General features: G+C 43.3%; 1 protein-coding gene across 3 annotated transcripts in view; it reads left to right on the top strand.

The window, feature by feature from the left end:
- Nucleotides 1-108: 108 nt before the first annotated feature.
- Nucleotides 109-11,098, top strand: part of LOC148519925 (uncharacterized) — a 42,091-nt gene continuing 31,101 nt past the window's right edge. The window contains exons 1-2 of one of the 3 annotated variants that reach the window (XM_088475970.1): nt 109-173; nt 8,216-8,610. In XM_088475970.1, coding sequence (XP_088332096.1) covers nt 8,235-8,610 — 376 coding nt within the window. In that variant the 5' untranslated portion in view covers nt 109-173; nt 8,216-8,234. Of the gene's footprint in view, nt 174-1,594; nt 1,652-1,738; nt 1,821-8,215; nt 8,611-11,098 lie in introns of those variants that run through there. The other 2 variants (XM_088475968.1, XM_088475967.1) reach the window with 2 other exon arrangements.

Genomic DNA, 11,098 nt, shown 5'->3' with positions numbered 1-11,098 from the left:
GCTGATGACGTCAGGGTCAATCTACAGAAGGGGATCTAGCCGCTTCCGTCAGACTCAAGCGCACACAAGCTCTTCTCCTCCTCCTGGCATCACTGTGTATGCGCCGTACCAGCATCTGCCATGCCAGGGAGGAAGAGCATAAAGCCCCTTCACTAGCCGTACCTGGAAGTGATGTGAGTGCGAAAGTGGAGATTTCGCCCCCACACTTTCCCCAAAAATAAGAAAGTTAGCCCTTTGCGGGCTTGCTTCGCTCACCACGCTGCTGGCAAGGTGGCTCGCTTCGCTCGCCACATGAATATATTCCCCCTCTATGCCCACTTGGATGTTAGGGAATGACGTTGGACACTGGCAGATGACATAATCGTACATCTACGGAAGGTGATCTATCTCTTCCCGGAGTCTGACGGCGAACAGGAAATTGCTAAAACTTTCCAGGCTTCAATCCGCTGACGCCATGTTTGACGAGAGCAACGGAAACACCCGCCCTCTTCCCGACATAAAGATATTATTCTTGATTAGACGGGCAATAGCCATGTACAATCCCACAGTATAAGAAACAGAAAAATAATACATGAAATTTCTATAAGGACATTGATCAATCGTCATAGGTCTGTTATACCCCTTTTCCACCTAAATTCCGGGTCTGACCCAGAGTTGGAACAAAGTTCCTATTAGGATCAGACCCGGAATTTTGCCGGCGCTGACTCGGGATATTCCCGAGTCAGCGCCGCTCACACCGCAGTCGGGTCTGCATAGACCCGGCTTTTGCGGAGTGAAAGTGGACGCTTGGAGATGACGTAATCTCCAAGCGCCACTGAAGCCGGACCAATCGGCCGGCTAGCAGCGCACTCCAGGTCTTCGTGACCCGGAGTGCGCTGTTCCCATAGCAGGGTTTCACGGGCTACGCCCGTGTTAAACCCTGCTAGTTACCTGGGTTGGATTGCCGGGTCACTCGTCCCGGCGATCCAACCCTCTGCCCTTTTACACCAGGGAGCTGCCCGGGTTAACCCTTCAAAAACCCGGGTTTTAGCTCCGGTGTAAAAGGGGTATTATTTACCAAATCAAAGATGGGACGATGAGCAGTGACAACAAGATCACCGGCTGCTTTACATTGTGAAATAATGTCAATATCTTTCCATAAGCGACCTTCCTTATACCGCGCCAACGCTGTGTTTACATTGTGGCGCTACAAGTCCGTACTGGATGGCAGAGCAACTACTACCGTGTTCCAAACAAAGCCTATTAGATTGAGCGAGATGAATTACATAACAACGATGCAGTAATGGTCAGCAGCATAGTATCTACCCGTCACAGACCCTGCCACATGACCCGTTCCATTAGGTACAACATGCTCCACTCCAGGACTTCCTTCTTAACTGATGATTGCAGCCACCTGTGTTGAAACACCCTTCTCAATCAATCAACTAGTTCAACACAGTTGATTGCAATCATAAATAAGGTGGAAGTCCAGGAGCAGAGCATTTTCTACCTGATGGGATGGGGCATGTTGGAGGGTAGGTGATGACGTCAGGGTCAATATACGGAAGGGGATCTAGCCGCTTCTGTCAGACTACAGCTTTCTCTTGTAGCTCAGGCACGACACCAGGTCGGCTGTGCGGCGCGGTAGCGGGGTTTCTTCTGCTGTGTGTGGGTGAGTTATGTTGTGTATTGAAGGTTTATGCTGCATGGGCTTTATGCTCTTCCCTTGTGTGTGTGTGCAGCTAGATCCCCTTCCATAGATTGACCCTGACGTCATCAGCCAGTGTCCGGGTGTAACCTGTGGCACATGTATACTAGTAGTCAGTAACTAGCCTGACCAGGTGAGTGATCTAATAACATCACCAACTAAACTTTATATTGTTCTACTCAGTGTGGCATGGTGGGCACCACCACTATGCCAGGCAGAGGCATAGTTTTGTTACTCTCCAGATGGTGAGGTACAAGTCTTAGCACAAATGGAAAGCCATATCTGTCCTGTCCCTGCTCTGCTTGTGTAATCTGTAAGAGCGGTATGGTATATTCTAGTCAGTGACATATTTATAGTGCATCATATAATCTAGAAACTGGGGGGGGTAAATTTATTAAAGAGAGAGGTGTAAGAAGTGGAGATGTTTCCCATAGCAACCAATCAGATACTAGCTATTATCTTCTATCTAGAAGGTGCTAGATAAATGTTAAGTAGAATCTGATTGGTTGCTATGGGCAACATCTCCACATCTAAAACTCTCACTTTAGTAAATTTACCCTTGGGAGTGAAGATGGAATACTGGGCCATATTCAATTAGAGGCGAAAAGCCTTTTTCGCCTGTTTTTTGTGTGAAAATTGTGCCTAAAAACTTTTCGATAAATTCAATTCCAGGACGATTTTGCCTAAGCGGAAACTCGATGCATTGAATTCGCCAAAAAAGATTCTCCAATCAATAGCAGGTTTAAAGCAGTGCAAAAACTTTATTTTGGGGTGCAAACATGGGGAAACGACTCAAAACCCTTTGGACAGCCCCCCAAAAGACAAATCTGCAAAAAAACAAAAACCTAAGAACACCCAAAAAAAAGTAATTTTTGCGGTGAAAATGTAAAAAGTGGGAGGACAAGCATAAAAACTAGCGAAATAGGCTTCTTGGGGGTCTGCAAGGATGGGTCAGGTGTTTTTGGGATTACAGGTGCATGCAGCAGGTGGATTTTTCACCTTTTTAAAAAGTTCACTTTAGAGACATAAAAATATGCTAGCACCCATTTTCAATTACCCCAAATTTGACTGGACTACTTATTTTCACACAAAAAATACTGCTTAATGCTATTCTTCACCACTTTTACAAAGACGCAAATAGCAAGCAATTTACTCAACCTAAGTACGCAAAATTAGTTTTATTAGGGCTGTTAGTACACTTCTATAATGATTTCCTATGTTAGTGCATCTTTTTCTGGGGTACAGACTGATTTCCCCAATTCTTTCAGTACTTTTCGCCTGTTCTGCATTCGCCTATTTCCGTTTTCACCTGTTTTGCAGTTGAATTAGGTGAAAAGCGGGGACGCGCATGGAATGATTTTGCCTCTGAAACCGGCGAATGAGGAGAAAAGCCGAACAGGCGAAAATGTTCGACTTTTTGCCTCTAATTGAATACCCTTCACTGTGTCTTATATAGTGTAGATAGGGAACAGTTTAGTGATGGGAAAGGTATGAGGGGGAGTGTTTATAGGACGCTATAGTAAGGTGTGAGGGGGAGTGTTTATAGGACGCCATAGTAAGGTGTGAGGGGGAGTTTTTTATAGGACGCTATAGTAAGGTGTGAGGGGGAGTGTTTATAGGACGCCATAGTAAGGTGTGAGGGGGAGTGTTTATAGGACGCTATAGTAAGGTGTGAGGGGGAGTGTTTATAGGACGCTATAGTAAGGTGTGAGGGGGAGTGTTTATAGGACGCTGTAGTAAGGTATGAGGGGGAGTGTTTATAGGACGCTATAGTAAGGTGTGAGGGGGAGTGTTTATAGGACGCTATAGTAAGGTGTGAGGAGGAGTGTTTATAGGATACTATAGTAAGGTGTGAGGGAGTGTTTATAGGACGCTATAGTAAGGTGTGAGGGGGAGTGTTTATAGGATACTATAGTAAGGTGTGAGGGGGAGTGTTTATAGGACGCTATAGTAAGGTGTGAGGGGGAGTTTTTATAGGACGCTGTAGTAAGGTGTGAGGGGGAGTGTTTATAGGACACCATAGTAAAGGGTGAGGGGGAGTGTTTATAGGACGCCATAGTAAGGTGTGATGGGGGGTGATTATAGGACGCCATAGTAAGGTGTGAGGGGGAGTGTTTATAGGACGCTATAGTAAGGTGTGAGGGGGAGTGTTTATAGGATGCTATAGTAAGGTATGAGGGGGAGTGTTTATAGGACGCCATAGTAAGGTATGAGGGGGAGTGCTTATAGGATGCTATAGTAAGTTATGAGGGGGAGTGTTTATAGGACGCTGTAGTAAGGTATGAGGAGCAGTGTTTATAGGACTTTATAGTAAGGCGTGAGCGAGGGGGAGTGTTTATAGGATGCTGTAGTAAGGTGTGAGGGGGAGTGTTTATAGGATACTATAGTAAGGTGTGAGGGGGAGTGTTTATAGGACGCTATAGTGAGGTGGAGTGTTTATAGGACACCATAGTAAAGGGTGAGGGGGAGTGTTTATAGGATGCCATAGTAAGGTGTGTGGGGGAGTGTTTATAGGACGCCATAGTAAGGTATGAGGGGGAGTGCTTATAGGACGCTATAGTAAGTTATGAGGGGGAGTGTTTATAAGACGCTGTAGTAAGGTATGAGGAGCAGTGTTTATAGGACTTTATAGTAAGGCGTGAGCGAGGGGGAGTGTTTATAGGATGCTGTAGTAAGGTGTGAGGGGGAGTTTTTATAGGACGCTGTAGTAAGGTGTGAGGGGGAGTGTTTATAGGACACTATAGTAAGGTGTGAGGGGGAGTGTTTATAGGACGCCATAGTAAGGTGTGATGGGGAGTGTTTATAGGACACCATAGTAAGGTGTGAGGGGGAGTGTTTATAGGACGCCATAGTAAGGTGTGATGGGGAGTGTTTATAGGACACCATAGTAAGGTGTGAGGGGGAGTGTTTATAGGATGCTATAGTAAGGTATGAGGGGGAGTGCTTATAGGACGCTATAGTAAGTTATGAGGGGGAGTGTTTATAGGACGCTGTAGTAAGGTATGAGGAGCAGTGTTTATAGGACTTTATAGTAAGGCGTGAGCGAGGGGGAGTGTTTATAGGATGCTGTAGTAAGGTGTGAGGGGGAGTGTTTATAGGACACCATAGTAAGGTGTGAGGGGGAGTGTTTATAGGATGCTATAGTAAGGTGTGAGGGGGTTTGTTTATAGGACGCTGTAGTAAGGTGTGAGGGGGTTTGTTTATAGGACGCTGTAGTAAGGTGTGAGGGGGAGTGTTTATAGGACGCTATAGTAAGGTGTGAGGGGGAGTGTTTATAGGACGCTGTAGTAAGGTGTGAGGGGGAGTGTTTATAGGACGCTGTAGTAAGGTGTGAGGGGGAGTGTTTATAGGACGCTATAGTAAGGTGTGAGGGGGAGTGTTTATAGGACACCATAGTAAGGTGTGAGGGGGAGTGTTTATAGGATACTATAGTAAGGCGTGAGCGAGGGGGAGTGTTTATAGGATGCTATAGTAAGGCGTGAGCGAGGGGGAGTGTTTATAGGATGCTGTAGTAAGGTGTGAGGGGGAGTGTTTATAGGACGCTGTAGTAAGGTGTGAGGGGGAGTGTTTATAGGACGCTATAGTAAGGTGTGAGGGGGAGTGTTTATAGGACACCATAGTAAGGTGTGAGGGGGGGTGTTTATAGGACACCATAGTAAGGTGTGAGGGGGAGTGTTTATAGGACGCTATAGTAAGGCGTGAGCGAGGGGGAGTGTTTATAGGATGCTGTAGTAAGGTGTGAGGGGGAGTTTTTATAGGACGCTGTAGTAAGGTGTGGGGGAGTGTTTATAGGACGCTATAGTAAGGTGTGAGGGGGAGTGTTTATTGGACGCTGTAGTAAGGTGTGAGGGGGAGTGTTTATAGGACGCCACAGTAAGGTGTGAAAAAAGTATAAAATGTTTGGTAACAAATACTTTAAAAAAACTTAGTTAACTGGATTGAACGACATTGGAACATAATTATGATATAATGGGTATAACTGATACTCGGCTAGATGATAGTTATTAGTTAGGCTGTGTCTCTGCAGTGAATTTGGAAGGAACAGGACAGGAATTTTTGTATATGTAAAGATCCTGTTTAGGAGCTTCCCAGCATTAGGATATATGTGAAGATTGTAACAAATAATGTAGAGTCTTTATGGCTATACTGTGCATGGGGTAAAAGTACTCAATGGGGTTTGTAACAAGCACCCATAACAAAATAAATGTAATTCTTAAGTAAATTAAGAAAAAGGTGTTTTTTAAAAGTGGGGAGTGTTACACAATAACCTGGAACCAATCACTGCAGCAGGCGTTCCAAGTGAACCATGAACATGCTGATATAACTAGAAGCTTATAGCAAGTCAGATTTAGTGGCTGAAGACTGACCTCTCAATTCACCAGGTGTAGTATTTTCTCTTATATAATGATGCCCTCTAAAAGAAGAATATATACTTGTGACTTTATGTTGTACATACAGATACAGATGTGATGATAACTTTGGGGGAATGTATGAGAAAAAGGTGCTGTAATATACAGCAACCACATTCTCTTTCATTATATAAGTGACTAAATTAATATGATTAGATGCTGTAGCTTACAGCACCCATCTTGCATAAACATGAGCTCATGTTAAGAGTAACGGTCACACACGGTCAGATATAAAGGACGATTTAAACGATAACGATATCGTTTGATCGTTTAAATCGTCCTTTTTTTTTTAACCCCTCCAAGGACCAAACGATGGCCGATGTGCTGGCACGGATGATCGGTATCAATGTCGACCAACGCCCGTGCATGCAGGCCAACCTTGTCGATATCGACATGGCCTGTTTACTATAGGGACCCGCGATCGTTACGTCGTTTGCGGGTTGTGCATGTTGCTGGATGTTAGATATCGAACATCCAGCACATGCAGGACAATCACACAACGATATCTGATAGTTGTCTGATCGTCCCGTGTGTACGGGCCATAACAGAGGTTTAGGGTCAGTTAGGTTTCAAAATACAGTAGGTAAAATATGCAGTCTTGCTAAGTATTACAGATGTGGGTAAGGTAAAGTGGGCATCCTTATGTTAGGCTGCATATGGCATTCTGATCGCAAACATTAGCATATCTTCGCAGTGGGACTGCGTGTGTAATTGCTATTGCGATCCGTACTGAATCAGGCCCTATGTTTTTAGAATATGACATTATTTTATTTTATGTTCTCTGTTTGTGAATCAAGTTGTATCCAAGGTATGTTTCCCACCAAATGGCTGTCCGTAGCATGAGATGCTGAGGCTGCCAACCTAATGGGCTCTATTTTAGAATATGGACCGCAACAGGTGCTAACTTTCATTTAGTACTGTTACTTCTTGCAGTGATACATAATCGTATATTGACTATATTCATAAATTTGTACTTGCTTGCGACGTGTGGCAAATGGGATGTAGTCAGAATCCCGGCATGCGGGATACCTACGGTCTAAATACCGGCGCCGGAATCCTGACCTCCATTATCCTGAAGGTAAGAATCGGGGGGTAAGGGGAGGTATAGGTTTAGGGTTAGGCACTAAGGGAGGGTTAGACACTAAGGGGAAAGGGTTAGGTTTAGGGTGCGGGGAGGTTAGGTTTGGGCACTAGGGGGGAGGTTAGGTTTAGGCATCGGGAAGGGAGGGTTAGGGTAGGGCTTAGGGTCAGTTATACTATACTTCCCTGCCGCTGTTGGGATCTTCACTGTCAGGATGCCGCTGTCGGTAGTCTGACCAGCGGCATCCTGACCACCGGCATCTCATACCCAACCCGTGGCAAATGGTTAATGTATAGTCATCTACATATAGTTGTTTAACTCTGCTTTGCTGGTTCCCAGTGCCTGGTTTACATAATGCAGTCTCAAAAAATGGCGTTGCCTAGCGGTGAAAACCCACAAATTTTGCCATTTGATAAATTATGTACTTCCGACATGCCCATTGGTAAAGGCCTGAGAAACCTTTGATTTCTCTTGTGTGAACCTTTTGATAAGTGGCACAAAGCAGTGTAGGCCTATTTTTCACCGGCTTCGCTGGAACATAGGCTCTTCACTGCTTCATAAATTGTGCCATAAATGATCCATGTTATTGTGAGAAAATATACTTCCTATACATTTTTTGAACTTGCAGTTAGAGCATATATAGGGGTAGATTCAACCACATGTCACTTTACTCACGGCCATTGGACTCACGGGGGTATATTTACTAAAGTGCAGGTTTTTAAAAATGGAGATAGATGTTTCCCATAGCAACCAATAAGATTTTGCTATTATCTTCTAGAAGGTGCTAGAGAAGTGAAAAGTAGAATCTGATTGGTTGCTATGGGCAACATCTCCTTTTCTAAACCCCGCGCTTTAGTAAATATACCCCACAGAGTTTAGCTGTAGTACCATAGCCCACGGGGGGAGCGAGTTCAGCTGCACGGGCAACTCGCAATCCTTCCGTCCAATTGAATTGACCCTTTAGAGTGGTAAACAGAAATGTATGTTACTGTGCATAGACTAAGAGAAAATAATCCATCCTTACTTTATTGGTTTCAGTCACCAAATAACCAACATAATGGAGAAAGAACTGTCTGGTGCACTGATAGAGGAGATCGGAGGACCTTATGGAGTCATGGAAGAGCATGTGCAATTTCTGAAGCAGCACTTTACATTGATCACTATGAAAGAGTTAAATGAGAATGGGCAATTAGCAGACAACATTGTGTGCATCTTCAATTGGGCAAATAAACCAGATGTTAACAGTCAACTTATGAAACGTCTTCCTCAACTCAAAATAATTGCGAGTGCGGGAGCAGGAGTTGACCACCTTGACCTAAAGTTGATTTCAAGCTTTGGTGTGAAAGTGACAAACACACCTCATGCTGTCACCAGTTCTACAGCTGACTTGGCAATGACTTTGCTGCTTGTGTCTGCCAGGAACTTTCTTGAAGGTAATATAAATTGCTGTGTTCCACGCCCCACTCAATTGTTTTGTTTTTTACATAATTGCTTATTTTCATAAGCAATGGCAACAGAGACCAACTCATACAATAATATAATAAGCACTTAGGGGGTCTATGTACTAATAATTGCATAACTGCCGCGATTATTAAGTATCCATATCCATACTTGCCAACTCTCCCTCATTGTCAGGGAGACTCCCTGAAATAGCAGCAATCTCTCTTTCTCCCTGAAGAGTGTAGCAATCTCCCTCATTTCACCTTACCCCCATTATGGCACCGTTGTATACAAGAAAAAACAGAGATCTATACATTCAAATGGGATCATTAGTATAATGTCCCTGCGTTGGTTATAAGGCACAATGATCCCTATGGTTACATGTATTTTCTGCTTTGGGGCTCATTTACATGTGGATATAAGTCAGGTTTATGACACGCCTCTCAGATGTAGCAGTACACGCCCCTCAGATGTAGCAGTACACGCCCACTTTACCGCCACGCTCATAGGTGTTACTTTCACAATCTCCCTGAAACGCTTTTTCAAAAGTAGGCAAGTATGTCCATATCACGGCGGATATTTGTAATTTTAATGAAATATCCCCATTATGTACTAAGGGAAACTCGCAGGGACAGTGGTTGCGGTAACCTGTCCCTGCAAGTTAAATCCTTGGCATTCTGTAGAAGTCTATCACGGAAGTTAAAGACTTCTTCGGGGGAATCTGACACTGCGCATGCGCAAGATGTCAGTTTCCACCACTGGCCGGGGCTGTGAGAGAGAGATTGGAAGAGCGCTTTCCTGCCCCTTGAGCCTCCATAGGCTTAAACTATTTGAAGATGGTGTAAACTAATGAGGCCAAAGTACGAAAACCGTTGCTTTTCACAGTTTGGTACATAGGAGTTAGAGTGTAGTCCCCATTAATAATAATGGGGACTGCGATCTGCAGTGCTAATTAGCACTTTGCCAGAGATTTTCATGAAATCTTCTGCATTGTGCCATTAGTACATAGCACCAATTCATAAAATTATGCAGAAACTGTAGTTTCTACTTAATTTTATGAAAAAAGCTTGATAAATAGGCCCCTTAAGGAGGTATTCAGTTGTCAGCAGAGTGCGGATGTGATGTGCAGCTGTGTACATAATCGATAATTATGGTACAGCAACATTGCTGATTTTCCTGCGCACTTCTATGTGTTGGTTTTGTTCAAATGCCCCAATTAGATTATAGCAGGAGGAGCTACAGTATAACAGAGTTAAAAAGTGGACATAACCCCCCCTTCCCCCATTTAATAGTTCAACTTCACCTTATAACTAAGCCTTATGATTTGTCTTTTTTATATTTAGGTTTATTGCTGAGTTTCTTATATAAAATATTGTAAATTGCTCTATTTCACTTTTTTTTTCAACATTTCCTCATGGACATTATTATTATTATTACATTTTATTTATAGGGCGCCACAAGTGGTCCGCATCACTGTACATACAGTAAAGGGTACACAGAACATTACATTACAATACAGTAACCAAAACATAAACAGAACACAAGTAACAATTAGCAACACAATTCTCCATACACAGTACAGCTCTGAAGGTGAAGGCTGTCATAGAAGTGCTAGAGAAGAAGACTGTGAGACAGTGGGGACGAGGACCCTGCTCCTAGGAGCTTACAGGAGCTTACATTTGCCTTTAATACAATATACTAAGTTATTTCATGTCATTCAATCATACAATATGTGAGCATATTTCACAATCAAATTGAACTATTCATTCTCACAATGCACTGGAGGGCAACAACACCTCGATAACATTTTATTCATCAATGTGTCACATTTAAAATAATTACATGTATAAATATCCATTATAAGATATAAATTTAAATTGACGGGAAAAATTGGGCAATTGTTCACTGGATTTCTGGGCCATAAACTCATTCCTATGCTATTCAATTTTAGTGCCTATTTGTAACCTTCACGTTTTTTTCTTGGCTTCTGATACAGTGCCAAATGTAATAGGGTGAGAGATTAGACAATGTGAGAGTTTAGCAGTAAACTCTCACACGTTTTAAACACATCCAATGTAATAGAGTCTGAGAACATGAAAACTCGCATGTTTTTAGACTCATAGGGCAAAATTTACTAAGCGGTGGTTTTGACGGCGGTTTCTATTCTATTCTAAACCCCGGGGGTTTGGTGACGGTTTTGCAGCGGTTTCAAAATGACAGCCCTGCTCTATTCTATTCTAAAATGTGTTTTGACTGTGGTTTGGCGGCGGTTTTGCTATCTGCAGATTTACTAAGTCCAAAACCGCTGCAAACTGCCATCAAAACACATTTTAGAATAGAATATAGCAGGGCTGTCATTTAGAAACCGCTGCAAAACCACCACCAAACCCCCGGGGTTTAGAATAGAATAGAAACCACCACCAAACCCCCGGGGTTTAGAATAGAATAGAAACCGCCGTCAAACCGCCGCTTAGTAAATTT

Source organism: Taudactylus pleione, unplaced genomic scaffold (genome assembly GCF_031769625.1).
Source record: "Taudactylus pleione unplaced genomic scaffold, aTauple2 ptg000179l, whole genome shotgun sequence".
NCBI lineage: Eukaryota > Metazoa > Chordata > Amphibia > Anura > Myobatrachidae > Taudactylus > Taudactylus pleione.
The sequence above is the reverse complement of the archived record's forward strand: the minus strand, read 5'-3'. Positions and strand labels throughout refer to the sequence as shown.